Source organism: Elephas maximus, chromosome 5, assembly GCF_024166365.1.
Source record: "Elephas maximus indicus isolate mEleMax1 chromosome 5, mEleMax1 primary haplotype, whole genome shotgun sequence".
NCBI lineage: Eukaryota > Metazoa > Chordata > Mammalia > Proboscidea > Elephantidae > Elephas > Elephas maximus.
This window is the reverse complement of record NC_064823.1, coordinates 72458331-72482565: the sequence shown is the minus strand read 5'-3', so window position 1 is coordinate 72482565 and position 24235 is coordinate 72458331. Positions and strand designations below refer to the sequence as shown.

Sequence of the window (24235 nt, the reverse complement as noted above, 5' to 3'; positions counted from 1 at the left end):
CTCCCCTCCACCCCACTCAGGTCAGGGAATTTAGACATTCTTGGCTTCTAGAATTGTAATCTTCTAAATAACATTTTAATTGCTCCTTTTCTAAACTAGGAAAATTGCCATTGGGATTTTCTGGTGTGCTGAATTAAAAAGTTCACTTATAGTGTTTGAACTATGAGGTTAGTGATAAATAATTTTGAACATGTAAAAGTATATAAAGAAGAAAAACAAAAACAACAAAACACATCTTGGTGTTATTTCTTTCCACTCCTTTGTACATTCAAAGGAAAACGGGCATTGATTTTTTTGAGTTCTCAAATTTTATCAGACCTGTGGATCCTCATGGTCATAACGTTTGTGATAAGCATCTTAACAGGTAAGTGACCAGGTAGACAGATGCTCTTAGTGATTTCACAGATTCCTTTCCAGCTTTCCAAGTCTCATGCTGCCTCTTTCTGCAAGCTTATTTCTGGTGCAGGCAGTTAGGCCTCTTTGAGTGTGTTTTACTTGAGTGCCTAATTTGCTATGAAAACAATAGTTACTTTTCTGTGGGCTCTGTGTTTAGGTCTTTACATGGGTTATCTCATTTAATCTTCACAGCAACCCTATGAGATAGGAAATATCCTCATCTTACAGATAAGAAAACTGAGGCCTAGAGGGATTAAGTAACTTTAAACCAAGACAGCCTTGACTCCATAGCCTGTGCTCTTGAGCACCATGTTTTATGGCCTTGTCAAGGAGTTGATTTATTAGGGCACCAGGTGTGTGTGAGTGGTTTAAAAAAAAAAAAAAAACAAACTTGCTGCCATTGACTCAATTCCAACTCATGATGCCAATGTGTGACACAGTCGAACTGCTCCATAGAGTTTTTTTGGCTGTAATCTTTATGGAAGTAGAGAGTTAGGCCTTTTTTTCTATGGCACCGCTGGGTGGGTTCAAACCGCCAACCTTTAGGTTAGTAGTCTAATGCAAACTGTGCCACTCATGGATCTGCAGTGGGTTTAAATACAATAAAAATGATGGTTTCCTCATTTTATTAGAGCATACCAATAAGTATACTTGAGACTTGATGGCATAGTGGTTAAGAACTCAGCTGATAACCAAAAGGTTGGTGGTTCGAATACATCAGCCCGTTCTCGGAAACCCTATGGGACAGTTCTACTCTGTCTTGTAGAGGTTGCTGAGTGGGAATCGACCAGCAACTGGTTTGGTTTTGGTCGGTTTACTTGAGACTTGGGATACTGCTACATCAGAGATTGACTGAAGTTTCTCTTTAACTCGGATAGCATCTCGGTATACTGTTTAATTTCACATCTGATAAGCATAGCTTAAGTGTTTTAAATTGTGTCTGTCAACAGTTTAAATGAATACTTCTTGTTTTTGAACAGTGGGCCGCGTTACGAATAGAAAAAGGAGTCCCAAAGGAGTCGGTTCTTAAAAACTCAGCTCCTGTCGGTAAGCCTTCCGTTTCATTGTAATTGTTAAGATATTTAGGTTGGCTAGAATTGTATATAACCAATTTAAACTCAAAATATGCAGAGAGCAATATGTTCTATAGGCTTTGGATCATTCATGAGTCTTCCTTTTGTGCAAAATAGCAATTGCCTTCATTTTATTGACATTTTCTTGTAAAGGTTGTACTATGTGCTAATTCATCTATGTGTTTTTAGAGGTATTGTTTTCTTACTGAGGGCATGCATTTATAGATGGCTGTCCATGGTTTTAAAGAGGTGGTTAAGGATTAAAAAAAAAATAATAAGGCTAATTGGATCACCTGGAACTTAAAACTTACTATTGAAGTTTCATTAACACCTTATTCTAACTTGTTCTCAAACTGTGTGCCTCAAAAAACTTTTTCCTGCTGAATGCGAATTGGTAATATATGAAGTAAAAAAATAACTCCCCAGTGAAATAAGCTTGGGAATTGCCACACACTGCACCTTCCTTTTGGAGAGTCTTATTACGTAGTAATAAAGGCTGGGAAAAACCCTGCAATGAAGAAATCTCTTAATTTTATTCAACTTAATGTTTCCTAAACCCATTTGACCATGGTACCCTTTTTCCTATATGATACAAGTTAGCTTCTGGTAGAAGTGAGCTAACAAATCCACTGAGCTAATCAATCCCCGCCTCTGTTTATGTCTAAATAAGTCTTTCCACTTGGGATAAGAGTTTTAAGAATTGTTTAAGATACTGGAGTCATTAAAAAAAAAAAAAAATTTAGGGGAGTAAAATTCTGTGGGAGTGATAGCTATCTAATAAGGAAGAACTAGATTTAATTTTTAGACCATTGAAAGACTAAATCTTTATGTTTCTCAAAAATAATGTAGAAAAATTTTGTGCCCATCTGATTTAGGATAAAAAGGACCAAAATGTTAACTACTCTACTAGAAGGAATTTATTATCAGGTGACTTGTCTAAAAGGAGTTGTAGAAATTATACATTATAGTGAGTTTTGGAAATAACAAAGATCAAGATAATGTTAAGTGAAAATAGTATTCACTCAGTTGAGTGAAAACATTTGAGCATTTTTGTGTAATATGTTGTTGTATTCAACGTGTACAGTTTCATGCTATAAAATTAAACAACAAAGTATTATAAATATCATTTTTACCAAGATTGGGTTTTTCTGGCTGTATTTGACCCTCTTTTCATTGTCATATACCTTCTCTCAGATATACCCAAACCCACTGCTGTCAAGTCAATTTCCACTCATAGCAACCCTATAGGACAGAGTAGAACTGCCCCATAGAGTTTCCAAGGAGCACCTGGCGGATTTGAACTGCCAACCCTTTGGTTAGCAGATATAGCACTTCACCGTGCCACCAGGGTTTCCTCAGATATACCAGATCTAATTTTTAATTTTCTGGGTTCATTTTTTTAACATATGTGCTATGTTGCTGGTTTTCTGTTGTGCTTGGTGAGAAGTTGAGTTGTCTTCAGTGATCTTGGGTGAAATTCTATGAGGCCCCATAGATTGGAGTGGCGATGGTTCATAGCTTGGGCTATGAATTTAAAAAGACACAGGGTATTCCAGTTTGGTAGGTTAAGAGGATTAAAAACTAACTAGATGAGGGTGTCCAATTTCTTTTAGCCTAGATGGAAATGAGGATTTTTTTTTTCTTTTTCTTTTTTTATTATACTTTAAATGAAGGTTTACAGAACAAACTACCTTCTCATTAAACAATTAGTACACATATTGTTTTGTGACATTGGTTGCCAAACCCACAACATGTCAACACCCTCCCCTTCTTGAACTTGGGTTCCCTATGACCAGCTTCCCTGTCCCCGTCCCTGGGCTGGTGTGCCTGTTTTGTCTTGTCTTGTTGAATGGGCCTGTCTAATCTTTGGCTGAAGGGTGAACCACAGGAGTGACTTCATTACGAACTAAAAAGGCATCCGGGGGCCATACTCTCAGGGTTTCTCCAATCTCTATCAGACCAGTAAATCTGGTCTTTAAACATCTTTTTTTATTTTTTATTTTTGTAAGTTAGAATTTTGTTCTGCATTTTTCTCCAGCTCTATCCAGGACCCTCTGTTGTGATCCCTGTCAGAGCAGTTGGTGGTGGTTGCTGGGTACCATCTAGTTGTGCTGGACTCAGTCTGGTGGAGGGAAATGAGGATTTTATGACTGCCTTCACCTGTTGGATTTGTTTGCTTGACATTTTTAAAAAATTTATTGTGGTAAAACATATATAACAAAATATTTTCGCCATCTTAACCATTTTTAAGTGTACAATTCAGCGACATTAATTACATTGTCCATGTTGTGCAGTCATTATGATTATCTATTTCTGAAAGCTTTTCATCACCCAAACAGAAAGTCAGTTTCTAACCCCAAACAAACTCAGTATCCCTTAACGTTTGTTTGTTTTTTTGGTCATGCATCTTCCTTTTCTATTTTGGTCTTTGTCTTTTCCATGGTACTTCCAGAAGACAGTGTGAGTAAACAGAAGGAGAAGATATAAATTTTAATGGGTTAGAATCAGGCTGATGCCTATGGTGTTTGTCATATTTCATTTAGCGTGGCTGTTTGTATTTGCTTCCTAGGGCTGCCATACAAAGTACCACAAATTGGGTGGCATATAAGAACAGTAATTTATTGTTTCACAGTTCTGGAGGCTAGGAGTCTGAAACTGGTATATGGCCTCATCGATTCTTTCTAAGGGCTTTGAGGGAGAATCTGTTGCATACTCTACTCCTAGCTTCTGCTGACTGCTGGCGATCTTTGATGTTCCTTGGTTTGTAGAGCATATCAATCTCTGCGTCTGTCTTCACATAGCTGTCTTCCCTGAGTCTCTCTCTGCCTTCCTCTCCTCTTATAAGGATGCCATTCACATAGGATTAGGACTTATTCTACTCCAGGATAAGGAGCCCTGGTGGTGCAGTGGTTAAATGCTTGGCGCTGACTGAAAGGTTGGCAGTTCGAACTCATTAGCCACTCTGCAGGAGAAAGATGTGGCAGTCTGCTTTCATAAATTAAACTTTTACAGCCTTGAAAGCCCTATGGGACAGTTCTACTCTGTCCTATAGGGTTGCTGTGAGTTGGAATCAACTTAATGGCAATGGGTTTTTTTGGTTTGGCTGCTCCAGTATGACCTCATGTTAACGTAAGTGATGACATCTTCAAAGATGCTACTACTAAACAACATCACATTCACAAGTACGTGGGGTTAGGACTTCAGCATATACTTTTGTAGGACACAATTCAATCCATAACATTACTCTTATTTTTTAACCTGTGAAATTGGAAACTGTCATGGTTATTGAACATCCCATACATGTAACTTTGGCATGGAATCCACAGATGATTAAGGCATGATCCCTATGGGGAGACAGGCATCCGACAGGCCACTGTGATAAATGCTAAAATTGGTGCATAAGCAAAAGACAATGCATGATCTAATTTAGGTTCTAATCTAAGGCTGATTTCATTTCCGGTATTCCCATAACTGTGCATGGTATGTGCCTTTGTTTCCATCCTGACTCCATGCTTGGGTGGCCAGGACTTAAAGGGTGTGTGCCCTGTTGATACATCCTGGTGTTTGGAGTCATCAGAGAGGAAGTGTCACAATCCTAGACAGACGGGCAAAGGGTGATGAAATTCTTCACTGAGCACTTGTATGCTTGGCTGGTGCAATGTTTGCCTCCAGAGCATCGTGTCTTTGTACTGCAACCAATGATAGCACAAATCACTACTGAGCCAGTCAAAGTTTAGGCAAGGGTCACAGACAGGCCAGTGGCCCTAAAAATGCTGGTACTTTTTTGATGAATTGATAAATGATGCCATTTTGATAATGGGTTTGGGGAGCTGAGAGGAAGAGATTAGCTAAACTGGGAAAAGTTACCTTTAATTTTTTTTTGCACAGAAAAATTCACTCCTCTCCTTTTTGTATTTAGTGAAACACATTTTTTGAAACACATTCCAAGCCTCCTTCGCCATTTATGCCACTTATTGCATTATATTTCTTATGTGTTTTTACTGAATAAGCCAACTGAAAAACTGAACCCAGGGAAAAATTATCTTTATGGTTAAATAATCCTTTTCTATCTTTAACCTTAACCAGCTATGTCTTTTAGTAATAAACTACCTAATTTATTGAGCTTTGTATATGATTATAAGTAGAATCTCTTTAAGAAGTCTAATGGTTGCACCTTCTTCTGCTAGGTTTAAGGATTTTTCCTTATTGATGACACAAAGATGCAAATAAATCTTTCCCTCATCAGGTAACTGTGTTATAACCAAACCACCAGTTGCTGTAGGGTCAATGCCAGCTCATGGTGACCCCATGTGTGTCAGAGCAGAAGTGTGCTCCTTAGAATTTTCAATGGCTGATTTTTTTTGGCAGTAGATTGCCAGGTCTTTGTTCTGAGGTGCCTCTGGGTGGACTTGACCCTCTAATCTTTCCCTTAGCAGCTGAGCGCATTAATCGTTTGCACCACCCAGGGACTCATTGTACTCAGCACTGAACTTTAAGTGGAGAATATAGTTAGCCCCCTACCCTAGTCTTTCTTCCCAGAGCTAATGTGCTTGGGGCACAGCATTAGAAGGCTAATACAAGAAAAGACTGCTTTGCTTTGCTTTTTTGTATCCACTGTTCTGTCACCATTCTAGCCACAGGGCAAATACATCTTCTCAGACCCTGGGACCTTTATTTTACCTATGGTAAGCGGTACAAGGGGCTATTTGACTACTACGAGCTACCTGTCTCGCTTTTTTGGGTACTGGGCTTATTTCCAGGAGTTGTTATACTTGTTGTTGCTCTTAGGTGCTGTCGAGTCGGTTCTGACTCATAGCGACCCTATGTACAACAGAACAAAACACCGCCCGGTCCTGAGCCATCCTTACAATCGTTGCTATGCTTGAGCTCATTGTTGCAGCCACTGTGTCAATCCACCTCGTTGAGGGTCTTCCTCTGCTGACCCTGCACTCTGCCAAGCATGGTGTCCTTCTCCAGGGACTGGTCCCTCCTGACAACATGTCCTAAGTATGTAAGACGCAGTCTCGCCATCCTTGCTTCTAAGGACCATTCCGGTTGTACTTCTTCTAAGACAGACTTGTTCGTTCTTTTGGCAGTCCGTGGTATATTCAATATTCTTTGCCAACACCACAATTCAAAGGCGTCAGTTCTTCCGTCTTCCTTATTCATTGTCCAGCTTTCACACGCATATGATACGATTGAAAATACCATGGCTTGGATCAGGCACACCTTAGTCTTCAAGGTGACATCTTTGCTTTTCAAAACTTTAAAGAGGTCCTTTGCAGCAGGTTTATCCAATGCAATGCATCGTTTGATTTCTTGACTGTTGATTCCATGGCTGTTGATTGTGGATCCAAGTAAAATGAAATCCTTGACAACTTCAATCTTTTCTCCGTTTATCATGATGTCGCTCACTGGTCCAGTTGTGAGGATTTTTGTTTTCCTTATGTTGAGGTGCAATCCAGACTGAAGGCTGTGGTCTTTGATCTTCATTAGTAAGTGCTTCAAATCCTCTTCACTGTCAGCAAGCAAGGTTGTGTCATCTGCATAACGCAGGTTGTTAATGAGTCTTCCTTCCTTGTTATACTTATCTGGGTTGAATCAACTAGTAATTATTTAAATTTTAATCTTGTAATTTTTGTGACTCAAGATTAATTCCACTAATATTGTATCATGATCCTAGGCAATATGAATACCAAAACCAAACCCACTGTCATCGAGTTGATTCTGACTCATAGCTACCCTGTGGGACAGAGTAGAACTGCCCCATAGGGTTTCCAAGGCTGTAAATCTTTATGGAAGCAGACTGCCACATCTTCTTCCCGCAGATCAGCTGGCGGATTCAAATCCCTGACACGTTAGTTAGCAGCTGAGCGCTTAACCACTGCGCCACCAGGGCTCATGTAACCAGATGAATAAAGGCCTGCATTTACCCTTGAGCTGAGAGTGACTCACAAACAAAACAAATACATAGGGGTTCTGGCTCAGTCATGTCAGCACTGTTCCCTCAGGCCGTTATACACCTGTTGCTGGCCTGACTCAGCATCACTGACAATAGGAAATGAACGCAGCCCACACAAGTCCTTCTTGCTCCCCAACTTAGCAGGCACCACCCATGAAGATTTTGGGTTAGGTGGCCTACTGTTAATTTAGCCCTGCTATATTTCTCTTCTGCCTGTATCTCTTAACCTCTTCACCCCTGTTCCCTTCCCTACCCCAAACATGTAAAAAGGAAAAAATGCTAAGGTGAAGTTTCCTACGTTACAGTTATTCAGAAAAAATTCAGATTGCCTAGCATTTTCCTCTACTTTTGCTTTTGAAATTCTTTCTGCAAGCCATTCGAATAACTGCATTGATACTTGTGCGTATTGATTATATCAGCATTAACCTGATTTATTGAATTCATGGAAAATCTGGGATAGTACTTTGTGACACAAACTTGAAGAAAATTGTTTTTCCATACTCATTTTGTCTTGGGCAGGGTGTTTTCGATAGTCTGTTTAAGTCAGCTAAGTTGATTTAGTATTGTCATCTTGGTATAAACTCTTAATGTAAATCGGTGTCTACTGCCCTCAGGAGATGGAGTATAGTGCATTTAATGGAGTTATCTTATTGACAAAATACTGGGACTTGTCTGGCTACTTGTGGAGATTAAAATAATCCAGTTATGGGCTCAGAAGGATTATAGGTTGCGTTTTTCTTTGTCGTGGCCAAATGCCTACCTACTTTTATTAAACCAACTGCCTTCAGGTTGATTCTCACTCATGGTGACCCATGTGTATCAGAGTAGGACTGTGCTGATTTTTTGGAAGTAGATTGCCAGGTCTTTCTTCTGAGGTGCCTCTGGGTGGACTTGAACCTCCAACCTTTTGGTTAGCAGGCTAGTGCATTAACCATTTGCTCTGCCAGGCATTTTCCTGCTTTTGTTAGTCTGTCCTTACTGATGAATGTTATATTGATGTTGATGATAATTTTCAGACATACACATATGTAGAGAAAATAATATAACTAGTTCCCACTTAGCCAGGTTCAACATTTTTCAAGATTTTGCCACACTCAATTCATTTATCACGTCTCCCTTTTTACTTTTTAATTTTTATTTTTGTTATTTTTTGAAGACAATACAAGTTTATGTAAGAGCAATCATAGGATAGTAAATATTTAAGAATGTTTTCAGTAATAAATAAGCATTGTGCCTCCCGTTGGCTGACTCTTTCCTCTGGGATTTGGGATCCTCCATGACTTCCCTCTCTCCACACTCGCCTTCTGGTTGACTGCTTGCCTACAATAGACACCAGAGGAAGTGCATCGGAAGGTTTGCAGTGCCACTAGACCTTTCCCATTTTTTGCTATTTTGATGCAAATACAAAATTTCAAGTCTTTTCATGCATTAAAAAAGGATTTTTTTATAACCATAATGCTATTATCCCTTTAACAAATGTAACAATTTCTTAATACCATCTAATAGATAGCCCGTATTTAAATTTCTCTTTGAGTCTCAAAATGTTTACAATTGATTTGTTTGAATCGAAATTCAGTCAAAGTCCACAAATACATGTTTAATTATTAAATTTTTTAATACTACATTAATTGGAAATATGGAAGTTTTATGAGGGATAGAAGTAGAATTTTTGTTCTTGAAACAAAAATTGCTTAGTAGCAGATGATTCTGAGAGAACTCAGTAGGATACCATGCACTTTTATTCTCACATCTGAACGTAGCTTTGTAGAGGGCAATATTCCGATATGAGAATAAGATTGTTGTGTTTATTATGTTTTTTTTTTTTTTTTGCTGGAAAACCATCAGATCAGTCATCTGTATTTCTCTTAAGTGCAATATAATGAAAACTTAGTTCAACCATTTTGGAGAGCAGTTTGACAATACCGACCTAGTGAAGTTGAAAGGAGCCCTGTTGGTGTAAATGGTTAAGTGATTGCCAACTGAAAGGCTGGTGGTTTGAGCCCATCCAGTGGTTCCTGGAGACAAAGACCTGGTGGTCTGCTTCCATAAAGATCACAGCCAAGAAAACCCTATGGGGTAGTTCTACTCCCTTACATGGAGCTGCAATGATTCGGAATCGACTCAATGGCACCTAACAACAACATGAAGTTTAAGGACCTCACAATTACACTAAACCCATTGAGTCGATTCCGACTCATAGCACTCTATGATTACACTATAACCCCACAATTCCACTTCTCTTAAGATATCTTTCCATGTTGTGGAGTTGACCCTTATGCATGTTGATCCCATGTGTATCAGAGAAGAACTGTGCTCCATAGAATTTTCAATGGCTGATTTTTTTTTCTTTATTTAATGGAGGTTTAACATCAGGTTAATACAATGAAAACAAAAAACGAAAGTATTCTGTCCAAATCCATAAATTGTTTTTCTTCTTTATTTTGATGAGTAGATTTGTTAACTTTCTTTGTGGTTACCTTGAAATTTACCCTTATCTTCCTAGGTTTGAACCAGTCTATTATGACTTGGTATTGCCTTGCCTTCTTCTTCATTAGAAAGTTCTACACCTATACCATTTATTCCCTCTTTTACTGTTCTGATTTGTTGTCATTTACAGAGTAACCTCTCTGGTACCCTGTTGCAGTTCTTTTGGTTTTGGATAGCCCTTGAGAGTTCATTTCCTAGGTTGGTATCTGGCTGCTACAATCTTGCGTCCTAGATTCAGGCTGTGGTCTGATGTTGTTTGTTCTCAGGCTAAAGTACTACCTTCAATAATTCTTGTAAGTTTGGTTTGGTTTTTACATATTCCCTTAATTTCTGTTTATCTGGAAATGTCCTAATTTCATCATATTTGAATGAAAGTTTTGAAGGGTGTATTATTCCTAGTTGGCATTTTTTTTCTTTCAAGGTTTTATGCATGTCATCCCATCACCTTCTCGCCTGTATGGTTTCTGCCAAATAATCAGAGTTTAGTCTTATCATTTCTCCTCCGTATGTGACTTTTTGTTTTTCTTGAGCTGCTCGCAGGATTTTTTCTTTGTCTTTGGTTTTAGCGAGTGTGATTATGATACCCCTTGGTGTTTTTCTTTTGGGGTCTATCCTGTATGGGGTTCATTGAGCTTCTTGGATGGTCAGCTTTTCATCATTCATGATATTAGGGAAGTTTCCTGCCAGCAGTTCTTCACTGATCCATTTTCTCTCCCTGTTCTAGAACTCTGATCACTTGGAAATTTTTGCTTTTGATTGTATCCCATGTAATTCTCAGAGTTTCTTCATTTTTCTTCATTCTTTTTTCTGATTTTTTTCTTCAGAGTTGTAGCCAAGTGTTTGTCTTCAATTTCACTGATTCTGTCTTCCATCATTTCAAACCTACTCCTCAGCCCTTCTATGACACTGTCCATTTCTGAAATCTTGTTGTTTATCTTTTGGATTTCTAGTTGTTGTTTTTGTATGATTTCTAGTTGTGAATTTATTTTGGCATTTTGTTTGTGTATTACTTTCCTGAATTGTTCCATTTTTTTTTTGTCTGTATTTTCCATGGATTTGTCTGCCTTTTCCATAAATTTGTCTATTTTTTCCTCATTTCTGTCTGCTTTTTGCTTCAACTCTTGGATTGCTCTGAATATTAGAGATTTGAATCTCTGCCAAGTAGTTCTAGTGCTTTTCTTCTACTGGAAAGTCATCTGGTGTTTTATTTTGGATGCCTAGTGGAACCATCCTGTCCCGTTTTTTTTATATGTTTTGTTATTGTCTGCTGTCTTCAGGACATTCAGTAGTTATTTTCTTCATTTCTTGATGGTATGTTTTGTCCTGCTTTTTTGTTTTATTTGGTTATGCCTGAGCAGGTGGGCCATGCATTCTTTGTTGTTTGCTCATTTGTAGTCACGATCCTTTTCACCTCCTTGTCCAATGGGCAGGACCAATCAGCTATGGTGCAGCTGGGCAGGTCCAGCTGAAGGGAAGGTGCTGGGATGGGTTGTTTTGGCATGTACTAGGGCCAAAAGGGTGGGCCAGGAATCAGTGCTGGGCAGGTTCCAGTAGGCCATGCCTGTGTTGCTCCAGGGTGTGATGTTCAGTGCACAGTGCAGATAGGCAGAAAAGAGGGGGGAGGTTGTAATGTGTGGAGCTAATAGGGGTTTGGGAAAGAGGAGAGAGAAGGGAGAGAAATCTGAGCCAAAAATGAATAAGCAAGGAAAAAAAAAAAAAAAGAAGTGTGTTAAGGGAGCTTGCCATTGGAGTGGAGAGATGAGAAACTGAGAAATGGACAAACAAAAAGGAAAAAAAGGAGGGGGAGGAGAAAGAAAAAAAAATAGCTAGATAAAAATTTGGAAAAGAAAAAAAGAAAAGCCCCCAGGAGTCCCAGAGTCCCATTGGTGGGGCTGCTAAAACGAGGGAAGTGGCTCCCAGGCTGTGCAGTATATAGCCTGGCTAGAGGGGTATAGATGTCACACAGCACCAAGCATTCAGGAGACAGGAAAGAAGATAAGTGTAGAGAGGCAAGAACTGAGAAAGGAAGAAATACAGAAAGGGAAAAAGAGAGAAAAGAAAAAAAAAAAAAAGAAAGAAAAAAAGAAATTCCCGCAGGGATCCTACCTACATGGTTGCACAGATTGGGGGAGTGGCTCCTAAGCCATGCAGTGCAGCCTGGCTAGAAGGGATGCCCAAGCTGCATAAAAAAAAAGAAAACAAACAGCAAAACAAAACAGAACAGAGCAAAACAGTGCAAAAAAAAAGCCCCAGGGATCCCAGCAGCGTGGTGTCAGGGGCCAGGGAAGTGGTTTCCCAGTCGAGCATGGCTTCACAGCCTTTCAAGAAGAAGTGTTCCAGAGAAAGGAGTGGGAGGTGATAGGAGGTATGGAAGAAACCAAAAGAGATGGAAAGAGCCAACACCAGCTCAGGGGCCTGGCCAGTGTAGGCAGGGGAAATCTAAGCAGTCTGAGGCTGAAGCCATTGCCTCCTGGCTAAGAGACTGCTGCTGACAGGAAGCAGAGGAGGCCAAAGGAGGGAGGAAGAAGGTGGAGGGATTAGGAAAGCACATATTGCTTGTTACCAGGTGCTTTGTCTCCCGCTGGGAGTTCTTCAAAACTGCTTTCCCGTGCTCCCTGTCTGCTGATCCATCAGGAGTCCAGGATGGCAGATCCGTGCTTCACTAGCTGCTGAGGCCCTCTGCATGTATCCCTCTTTGCTCTCTGTCATCTGACAGTTTCTTATTCCATTCGGTGGTTGGCTGAATTCTTTATCACTTCATTTGACACTTGAGGTTCCAGGGATGATGCTTGTCTCTCTTTTACTTAGTTTTTTGGGTGTTTGCTGTAAAGGGACCTCTTGGTGCTTCTGTCTATTGTGCCATATGGGCTGGAAGTCCAATGGGTGATTTTTTTGAAGTTGTCAGACCTTTCTTTTGAAGGTGCCTCTGGGTGGATTTGAATCTCCAACCTTTGGGTTAGCAGTGAGTGTGTTAACTGTTTGAGCCACTCAAATTAGAGACTTGAGTGTTCTTAAACCTCTGAAAACAAGTGACTTAGTATTTAACTCTGGTCAACAATGACCAAGCAGGGTGGAGTGATTAGGCAGGAAAGAAGGTAGAAGATCAGATCAGATTAATGGTTTTATAACTGCATTATTAATTGATGAGTAGGGAAGTTCTAGCCATTGTTTCTTTCGTAACGCGGCAGATAACTTCCCCTTTCCAGTCATTTTGCCAGTCCAAAACAGTCATTAACAATTAGTTCTTCAGTAGGGCAAAGTGTCCTCAGGGTGAGGTTACTCAGGTACCAGTCACTGCAGGTGTATATCTGATCTGGTTAGGTTCTCCAAAAGCTGTCTCATCTTCACTTTTTCTGGTCTCTGATGAAATTTAACTGAGATAAGATTATTCTTTTGCTCTGAGCCTCTCTCAAGGTATCAGCATAATGCTAGATATCCCCTGCTGCATAACCATTTATTCATTCCTTTACCTTCAGCTATCATTTCTCCTTCCTTCCATTTGTCATTTATTCTTACCCCAAATTTTCCACCTTTGGAAAGGACATCAGGTTCAGCTGCTGTGCCAGTTCAGATTGCTGGTGGCAAGACCAGTCTAGCAAGTGCTTCCAACTCAATCCATTCCAGGGGTGGATTAACCAGTAAGCAATGTACGCACAGGCTTACAGTAAGCAAGTTATGCACGGGCTTAGTTGTGTTTACTTACTAATCTGTAGTGCACAATTTCCCATGAGTTTTACCACATCTTCTCAACACTCATTTGCCTGACCGGATAGCCAGGCTGTTGGCCGCTGCCCATGAATAGGTAAAAACCCAAACATGTAGGCTCTCACCATCGCCCAATTCTTCTATCATGGCTACAAAGACAGCATGCAGTTCAGCCCATTGAGCTGACCTGTTCTTCTTCAAGCAGGGTTTTTCTGTCTGCTGGTCTTAATGCTGCAGCTTTCCACATCAGGTGTTGTCCATGTACCCTGTAACTGCTATCTGTGAATCAAGCAGCCTTCTGCTGGTCAGCGAAAAAATTGTTCATAGGGAACTGCCCATGTAGCAGTGGGCTCTGGAAACATCTCAGGTGGTTCCAGGGTAGGACCGTGAGGCTATCTACCTGCTCATGGATATGATGGGTGCCTCCCTGCATTCCCCCAGTAGCTTGTTCTTGTATGAACCATTTCCATTTTATTATGGAACTATTTTGGGCACCTTCTTCCTTATCAGGGTGTTTCTTTGACATCGCCCAAGACATTATGGGTATTTCAGGCCTTGTGCTGATTTTATGTCCTTCTGTCATTGAGGGAACCTCAATCAATGCCCAGTGGCATGTGAGTAATTAATTGCCTTTCAAATGGTGTGTATCGTGTTGCAGCATCTGGAAACTTTCTAGTCCAGAATATCAGCAGTTGCCGTAGGGTGGTGTTCTCAGGTTTTTGCCATAAGCTCCAGTCTGCATAAGCACGTGTGGCAGACACCTCCAAGATCAGGTCTGAATGTGGATCATTAGGGCCAAAAGGCAGGAAGAGTGAGATTGCTTTCTGTAATTCAGACACAGCCTGCTGTTGGTCTGGTTCCCATTCGAACACAGTTTTTTTCTGAGTGGTTTTACGGATGGGAGCCCGCAATATTCCCAGATGTAGAATATGCTTTCTCCAAAATCCAAATAGAACAACCAAATGTTGGCCTTCTGCTTAGTTTTGGGGGTAGGTAGTGACAGCAACTTGTTCTTGGTTGCTTGTGGAATGCCACAGGTGGCTCCTGGCCAAGTTATTCCCAAGCATTTCACCATTTGGGCAGGTACCTGGATTTTTTTAGATTTTATTGTGGTAAAATATATATAAAAAACATAAAATTTGCTATTTTAATCATTTTTAAGTGTACAATGAGTGGCATTAATTATATTCACAGTGTTGTACAACTGTGATCATTATCTATTTCCAAAATTTTTTATCACTCCAAACAAAAACTCAATACCTATTAAGCAATAACTTCCCATTCCTTCCATCCCCTAGCCTCTGGTAACGTCTAACTTAATTTGAATTTATCTATTAGAGATATTACATGTAAGTGGAATCACAATATTTGTTCTTTTTTTTTCTTGCTTACTTCATATAGCATAATAGGTTTAAAAAAATTTTTTTATTGTGGTAAAATATACATAACATAAAATTTACCATTTTAATAATTTTTAAATGTATAATTCAGTAGCATTAAGTACTTTCATAATATTGTGTTACCATCACCACTATTTCCAAAATTTTTTTTTATCATCCCAAGCATAAACTTCATACCTATTAAATAGTAGCTCCCCATTTTTTCCTTCCCCTGAGTCCCTAGTAATTTTATTCTACTTTCTGTCTCTGTGGATTTGCCTATTCCAGATAACTCATATAAGCAGAATCATGCAACATTTCTTTCTTTGTTTCTGGCTTATTTCGTTTAGCAAAGGTTTATCCATGTCGTAGCATGTATCAGAGCTGCGTTTCTTCTATGGCTGAATAGTATTCCATTGTATGTACACACCACATTTTGCTTATCCATTCATCTGTTGATGGACACTTGAGTTTTTTCCACCTTTTGGCTATTGTGAATAATGCTGCTATAAACATTGGTATGAAAGTATCTGTTTGAGTCTCTGCTTTAAATTCTGTAGGATATATATTTAGGAGTGGAATTGTTGGGTCATATAGTGATTCTATGTTTTCCTTTTTGAGGAACCACCATAGGTCTTGCTTTTTATAATGTGGCCTACAAATCTCTCCCTTTTAACTGGACCACTTTAGTCAATTTGCATTTGGTGTAATTATTAGTATTGTTACGTCTTAGTTTTCCATCTTGGTATTTGTTTTCTATTTATCTCATTTGTTCTTTGTTCCTCTATTCCTCCTTTTCTGCCTTTTTGGGTACAAATGGATATTATTTACAATTTTATCCAGAAAAGCTATACCTTTTTAAGTTTTTTTTAGTAGTGGCTCTGATTACAATATATATTTTAGAGTTACCATATTTTTCTCCTAAATAATAGTATTCTAATTCATTTTTTTAATTCATACACAGTGTAAGCATTTTATAATAGTATAATTCCATGTACTCCCTCCCACCCTTTTTGTCTTATACTTTACTTCTACATATGCTGTACACTTTTCAATACATTGTTCTTGTTTTTGCTTTAAATACTTAATCTTTTAAAGAAATAAGAATGTGTAACTAAAACATGAAGGGACTAAAAAAAAAAGCTCTTGGGTTCCATTTGTTATCGTTTCTCTTCAGCATAAATAATTTCTTTCCATATTTTTTATAGTAATGATATGCCGAAGATAAATTATTTCTGCCTTTGTCTGAATATGTTATTACGTTATCTTGATTTTTGAAGGATATTCTTCTTGGGTATAAAATTCTAAGTTGACAGGCCTGTAAGGTTCTCTCAGCATTTCAAAGATGTCTTTCCTTTATCTTCTGGTGAGAAATTATTTATTCTTTATATTGTTGTTCACCTGTACATGTGTCTTTTTTCTCTACTTCTAAGAACTGCTTTTATTATTATTATTTTTATTGTGCTTTAGGTGAAAGTTTACAGAGCAAATTAGTTTCTCATTAAACAATTAGTACAAAAATTGTTTTGTGACATTGGCTGCCAACCCCACAATGCGTCAACACTCTCCTCTTCTCCATTCCAGGTTCCCTGTTTCTATTAGTCCAGTTTTCTTGTCACTTCCTGCCTTCTCATCTCTGCTTTTGGCTGGTATGCCCATTTAGTCTCATATACATGATTGAGCTACAAAGTGCGATCCTCCTGTGTGTTATTGTTTGTTTTATGGACCTGTCTAATCTTTGGCTGAAGGATGAACTTCGGAAGTGACTTCAGTACTGAGTTAAAGGAGGCTGGGGGCCACACTCTTGGAGTTTCTCCAGTCTCTGTCAGACCAGTAAGTCTGGTCTTTTTTTTTGTGTGTGTGAATTTGAATTTTGTTGTACATTTTTCTCCCACTCTCTCTGAGACCCTCTATTGTGATCCCTGTCAGAGCAGGGTGGTGGTAGCCAGGCATCATCTAGTTGTGCTGGACTCAATCTGGTTTTGAGGTTGAGGTAGTTGTGGTCCATTAGTCCTTTAGATTGATCTTTCCCTCGTGTCTGGTTTTCTTCATTCTCCTTTGCTCTGGATGGGATGGGACAAGTAGATGTATCTTAGATGGCCACTTGCAGGCTTTTAAGATCCCAGATGCTGCTCACCAAAGTCAGATGTAGAACGTTTTCTTTATAATCTGTGTTATGCCAATTGAGCTAGATGTCCCCCGAGACCATGATCCCCAGCCCTCACCCCAGTAACTCAGTCCATCAGGGAGTTTGGATGTGTTTGTGAAGCTTCTGTGACTTCACCTTGGTCAAGTTGTGCTAACTTCGCCAGTATTGTGTACTGTCTTACTTTTCACCAAAGTTACCACTAATCTACTATCTAGTTAGCGTTGTTTCCTCACCTTCTCTCCTTCGTTGTAACTGTGAAAGATTGTTTCTTTCTGTGTGTAAACTTTTTCATGAGTTATTATAATGGTGGTCTCATACAGTATTTGTCCTTTTGGGATTGACTTATTTCACTCAGCATAATGCCTTCCAGATTCATCCATGTGGTTAGATGTTTCACGGATTCGTCATTGTTCCTTACCGTTGTGTAGTATTCCATTGCGTGTATGTACCATAGTTGTTTATCTATTCATCTGTTGATGGGCACTTAGGTTGTTTCCATCTTTTTGCTATTATGAATTATGCTGCACCGAACATGAGTGTGCATATGTCTATTTGTGTGACGACTCTTATTTCTCTAGGATATATTCCTAGGAGTGAGATTGCTGTATCATATGGTATCTCTATTTCTAGCTTTTTAAGGAATCTCCATATCATTTTCCAAAGTGGTTGTTTCGTTTTACCTCCCCACCAGCAGTGCATAAGAGTTCTGATCTCCCTGCCACCTCTCCAACTTTTTTTTGATTCACACCAGTAATGTTGGGGTGAGATGGTATCTCATTGTAGTTTTGATTCTGATTTCTCTGATGGCTAGTGATCAGGAGCATTTCCTTATATGTCTGTTAGCCTCCTGAATGTCTTCTTTGGTGAAGTGTCTGTTAAATTCCTTTGCCCATTTTTTAAATGGATTATCTTTTTGTTGTAGAGGTGTTGGACTTTGTTACAGGTTTTAGATATTAGACCTTTGTCGGGTATGTCACAGCCAAAAGTTTTTTCCCAGTCTGTAGGTTCTCTTTTTACTCTTTTGGGGGCCCTGGATTTTTGATGGACTTATTAACCAGCCTCTGTTTGTTACGTGGGCCACCTCTGTATTCAAATCAACCTTAGCCCTTTCAAGATTTTACTGACAGGTTTTTGGGACACAGGAGTACATTGGGCTCAATTGGGCTCCTGTGGTCCAGGAGCCCCCCAAAATATCTCTTCCCTACTTCTGGACCATGTCACCCACACATGTGCATATGGTCTGTTCTTTGATGCTTGATATTAACACAATACTGTTAATATAATGTATCATTACATTTGAGATCTGCACCAAGTCCAAGTCTTTTCTAACCAAACTATGACAGTAAGCCGGTAAATTCAAGTAACTCTGTGGTAATACAGTGAAAGTGTATTGGGATCCTTCCCATGTGAAAACAAACTGAGATTGGGATCAAGAAAAAGGCATTTGCAAGATCCATCACTGAGTACCACTGCCCTTTAGCCTGCTGTATTTTTTGCACCATTGTAACCATGTCTGGAACAGCTGAAGCTCTAAGTAGCACTACTTTATTTAGTCCTCGATAGGCTACTGGCAAGCCTCCATGAGCCACCTACCTTTTTCCTAGGCCATACAGGGCTGTTACACAGAGAATTTGTTGACATCAACACTCCAGCCTTTAGCATGTCTTTAATCAAAGCAGTAATCTCCTTTGTCTGCCAAATATCCTATATTGTTTCAAATTAACCACTTGAGTGGGCTTGGGCAATTCTAATGCCTCCAATTTATCATGTCCAATCAATATTGGCTTAAGGGCAGATTTACATGCCTGCAGTTTTACCATATCACATAGAGGGAGTGTTCCCCAATTAGACATAAGATCCATACTAATAATACATTCAGGAAAGGGAGATGCAACTACTTCATACAGTATCTGTTTAAATCTTCCAGTTCTCATACAAACTTTCAACTTAGTCCTATCAACTGTTGCATCCCCATATTCCCTCAGTCTAACTGTAGGCCCCTTCAAGATTTTATTGACAGGTTTTTGAGACATAGGAATACGTTGGGCTCCTGTGTCCAGGAGCCCCCTGAAATTTCTCTTCCCTACCTCTGGACTATGTCACCTACACATATGCATATGGCCTCAGGTCCCCTACTGGAAGCTGTACCAGAAGACCCTGGCCCCTTTGTCAGTCTTTATCTTGATTGACTAGCTGAGCCTCTGATTCAAATGGTCCCAGGTAGGACTTCCCGTCATTAAATTCCTCCCAACTGGGGCGAATAAAATGGACTTGCTTAAAAACCAAAACTCAGTGCCATCAAGTTGATTCCAACTCATAGTGACCCTATAAGACAGAGCAGAACTGGCCCATAGAGTTTCCAAGGAGTGCCTGGTGGATTTGAACTGCTGACCCTTTGGTTAGCAGCCGTAGCACTTAATCACTACGCCACCAGGGTTTCCTGGACTTGTTTAGGCTTCTTTAATGTTGGGGGACCGGCAGGAGTTTCCGTGGGTCCACCCAATCTCCTGCAGTGCTGCATTAGAATCTTTGTCTCAACTCCGTCAATGTTTGCTACATTCATTCAATTTCTTAGTAACCATTTAAAAATCTCCCCTCATCGGGCTGAGTTCTTCTTCCCCGTTGCCTCTTCCCATTCTCCTGTGAATCACCCTTATGTTTCTTGCATCTGTCAGACCCATGCAGGGAAGCTGTGTCAGTAGATCTAACAAGGCTTCTTGGATTGTTGCTTTGTTTCACAGTAGCAAGGTTACATGGGATGCCCATGTAGAAGGGGCTCCTTTGATTACAATATTGACTATGACCTGTGTAAGGGGTATACTCGTTGAATGAGTGTCCTGATCACCATAAAGCCATTCTGGCATGGCTTGCATAAGCAGTGTATCAGCTGCTTCCTCTAGAGTGTTCCACTGAGTATTTAGCGGGAGAGAGGGGCAGTTTCCCTTCTCAGAGTAAACCTCACTGCAAAGTCTATCCAGTCACTGGACTGGCTGTCTCCTCTGGGTTAATCTCCTGTGTAACTGGATCTTGTATCACCATTCTTGACTGTGCCATGGTGAGTTGTGGGTGTCGCATCAACCCAAACGTATTGTTCCATTCTGCAGCATTCAAAACTAAAGATGCTGCCCCTAAATTTGTTACTCTCACAATCCATTTTAGTAATAGTTCCTCAAGAAGCTGATGATACTGGTCTACAATCGAAGCAACTCCCTTGCGCTATACACCCTGGTTTCAATAGTTTTTTGGTTTTGTCTGTTCCCCTCCTGGACTACCTTCTTGGTGACCAGCAACCTTAGGGGTACTTCCTATTGTTCTGATATGATTTTTCCTTTTTGGGTTGGCCTTGAGAGGAGCAGTTGTAGCTTTGACTGGACTGGTTCCAGGCTTGGATTGGTGCAGCAGTTCACCCTATATTCTTTTTCCCTGCCATTGCAGTTACTGGAAACCCTGGTGGCATAGTGGTTAAGAGCTACGGTTGCTAACCAAAAGGTTGGCAGTTTGAATCCACCAGGAGTTCCTTGGAAACTATGGGGCAGTTCTACTCTGTCCCATAGTGTCACTATGAGTTGGAATCGACTGGATGGCAACAGGGGTTCTTTGTTGTTGCTGTTATTTTTGTATTGCAGCTCTTACCAGTAACAGGAACCAAGGAATTGTATGTCTTACCCTTTCCTTATCACTCCGTATTTCCTTATGCATCCAAGGAGCCAGTTTTTCAGGAGTTAGAGCCACCACTTCCCATGAATAGCTTTTGCCTTGGGTAATTGATTGCAACATAACAGCTGCTTCAATCTATGGGTTTTTTTTATCCCGTCCAGAAGCCAAAGGTTTCTCATTCTCCCATTTACCCCCTTTTTTCCAAAATCACATATTCCAGTGAGTCTGTGCCATTGCCGCAAATCCCACTCCTGACACCAACTTAATTTCTTTTATAAGGATCAGCACAGAGCTGGTTCTTATGAGGCGGAGCTTAAAAATGTTCAAATGTCCAACTTTTCCAAACTGCTGTACCACTCCATCATCTCTAATGTTGACTACTTCCTCCTACTCAGTATTCTCCCTCTGGTCTTTGGGTTCAGTAATTTGCTGCAACATCTCACAGAACTCATGAACCATACTTACAGTTAAGTGGCTCATTAGGGAAGTAACAGGGTACAGCTTGGGATCAGGAACAACTCAGAAGTAAAAGGAACAACTTAGGATACAGTTCTTAATCAGGATAATTTCTTTTCACTCTCTGATGCTGGGCTGTGCTCAAGGCCTTCTGCTGCCGGGCCTTGCTTGGGTCCTTCTCAGGCAAGTGTTACAAATCTTATCTACGTGCATCAGCAAGCCCCACCAGGGCCATCTTGCTCCGGTCTTCTGGTTCCTGCCACCTCTTGCTGCTATCACTCTTGCTACTGCTGTGCCACTGTCTCTGATTATCTTCTGTATTACAGCTCCTTCTTCTCTTGCTCTGTGTCTCCCTTTAAGCCTAGTGGAATGGGAAAACTGACCAACCCCCATGTTATGGTTCCATATACCTTATTTGCGTGATCCCACCCCCGAAGTTTCCATGTACTTTATTTGCATTATTAGCAATGCTGTTCAATCTCCTTGGTGGGCCACAAGCACCTTATTTACATAGTCCCACCCAATCATTTTGTAGGAGTCACATGACCATGCATAGCTAGGAAAAAAAAAGGGCCATATTAAGTAATACACTGCACCACAGCAAGACAGCTATTTAAGTCCTGGATCACAGAAAAGGTTCCCTTTCTAAGAAACTAGTGAGAAAGTTCACAAAACACATTCTGTATTATTTTACAGATTCTTTTTCTTTTCATATAGCAGTAACAAAGTGAATGATACACCCTATGCCTTACCCCTATTTTCAGTGAAATTAATTCCTTAAAGTTTTAAACATAACTAATGTAAGCAGATTGTCTTAGTCATCTACCCAAAAAACCCAGTGTTGCTATAATGGAAATACCACAAGCAGATGGCTTTAACAAAGAGAAATTTATTCTCTCACAGTCTGGTAGGCTACAAGCCCAAATTCAGGGCGTCAGCTTCAGGGGAAGGCATTCTCTGTCAGCGTTGGAGGAAGGTCCTTGTCATCAGTCTTTCCTTGGTCTGGGAGCTTCTCCATGCAGGAACCCTGGGTCCAAAGGACATGCTCAGCTCCCAGCACTGCTTTCTTGGTGGTATAATGTCCTACTCTCTGCTTGCTTCCCTTTCCTTTTATATCTTGTAAGATGAAATGTGGTGCAGGTTACACCCCAGGAAAGCTCCCTTTTAATTGGATCAGGGATGTGGCCTGAGCAAGGGTGTTACATCCTGCCCTAATGCTCTTTAACCATAGGCAGAGATTGTAATTTATAACCCACAGGAAAATCACAAAATGGAGGACAACCACACAATACTGGGGACCATGGCCTAACCAAGTTGACACATATTTTGGGGGGACACAGTTCAATCCATGACACAGATCTTAAATCTTCTCTCCACCCCCACTACTAACTGCCTGTTGAAGATCTGGTTAGTGATTTAGCTCTTGTCCTTTATCCCAAACCCCTCAGCAGTTTGGAAGAGGCTACTTGCATCTCAGAACTGAAAAGCTGAGTGAGAAATGAGACTCAAGGATTATTTGAGAATGAGAAGAGGATAGGATTAGTTGGTAGGGTAGTCAATTCAAGAATACCTCCTCTATTTATGCAAGAAAATTCTCTCTACTCTTGGGAGGAGGAAACATCTCAGCAGGTACGTACCAAATTGAAAATCCAGTCTATCATTTTAGAAATGTTCCCCAAACCAACCTCTCCATCACATCCCTTCTGGCCACTCCTACCCCTCCCACCCCCTAGAGAAAATGCCAATCAAAACTCCAAAGCTTTTCTATTTTGTTTCTATCTTGAAGGCAAGGACCATATCAATAATAATAATAACCACTACCCTTTACTGAACATTGACTCCATTGTGTAAAATTATTTGTGTGAAGTAGGTCTTGTCAATCCTCATTTTACTGCTGAGGAAACTATGGGTGAGAGAGCTCAAGTAACTTTCTTCAGATCACACAGTCATTCAAAGGCAGCTTAAAGAGGAATCCCAATTTGTCTGTCTTACTCAGAGACCCTTGCCACCCCTCCCTACTCTATAACACCTTCCTTACCAGCTTCTCTGGTCAATACCTTCTAATACTCCTTTTGTTGGTTGAGGTGACTGTTCCACAAGTAGAAACTCCTCTGCTAAGTGCTGGCTTTGTCTCTTACTAGGAAACTCAAAACAGTTAAATCTCAAATCATCAACAAAATGTTTGAGAAATTGATCTATTAAGAATATTTAGCATTATAATCAAAGATACCAACCATAAATGCCAAATCATGAAGTTGACATTTTATTGAATTGATGGTTCGTTTGACAGTGGAGTTTTATGAACGCTTCTGTAGCATGGGATTGAATGGAACTACATTATTGCTAGAATTTGAAGGAATCTGTTTAATCAAATTAGCAATGTTCAAATCAACACAGTTAATGTAGGTTATCCGCCAAGATATGGGTCAACATTATATTGAACAAGATGTTAAAATGTTAGTTGTTAAAAATGGAATTATTCCTGTTATTCTAAAAATGCAGCACTAATTGTCTTTTAAGTTTATAGAGAACTACTGTAGTATACGATGAAAAAGGGAGTAAATTTTCCCTTCTGTATTTCTCAAGAGAAAAATAACATATCACCACTGCAAATATTACAGTACTGCAAACCTTGTGGAAAAATGGGAAAATAGAGGGTATCTTTATTTCAGTAAAACCTTGGACTCTATCCTAATCCCAAATAGTGGGGTCAACAAATTCATTCCTCCTGTTTTCTCTCCCCCTCATAACTCCAGTAGATATAATTAGTTGATGAAGTCTTTGTCACGGAACCAAGATGTGGCCTCAGAATTCCTCCTTAACACAACCTTGCAGACAGCTGCTTACTACCAGCTGGTTTGGAGTTGGCCTTCTTGATGAGACCTCTTCATCTTCACTGATCTAGAGAATAGATAGGCATCCTCACATTGTGTTCCAGGGGATCGCTAACTGTAAAGGGGGGAACCTGTTG

General features: G+C 40.0%; 1 protein-coding gene across 4 annotated transcripts in view; it reads left to right on the top strand.

Moving 5' to 3' along the window:
• Positions 1–24235, top strand: part of GPAT3 (glycerol-3-phosphate acyltransferase 3) — a 78537-nt gene that overhangs the window by 12870 nt on the left and 41432 nt on the right. For all 4 annotated transcript variants that reach the window (XM_049885832.1, XM_049885831.1, XM_049885830.1 and 1 more), the window contains exon 2: positions 1377–1443. Coding sequence is in view for 3 of the 4 variants with exons in the window: in XM_049885831.1 (XP_049741788.1) it covers positions 1377–1443 (67 nt within the window). In the remaining variant the exon portion in view is untranslated. The remainder of the gene's footprint in view (positions 1–1376; positions 1444–24235) is intronic.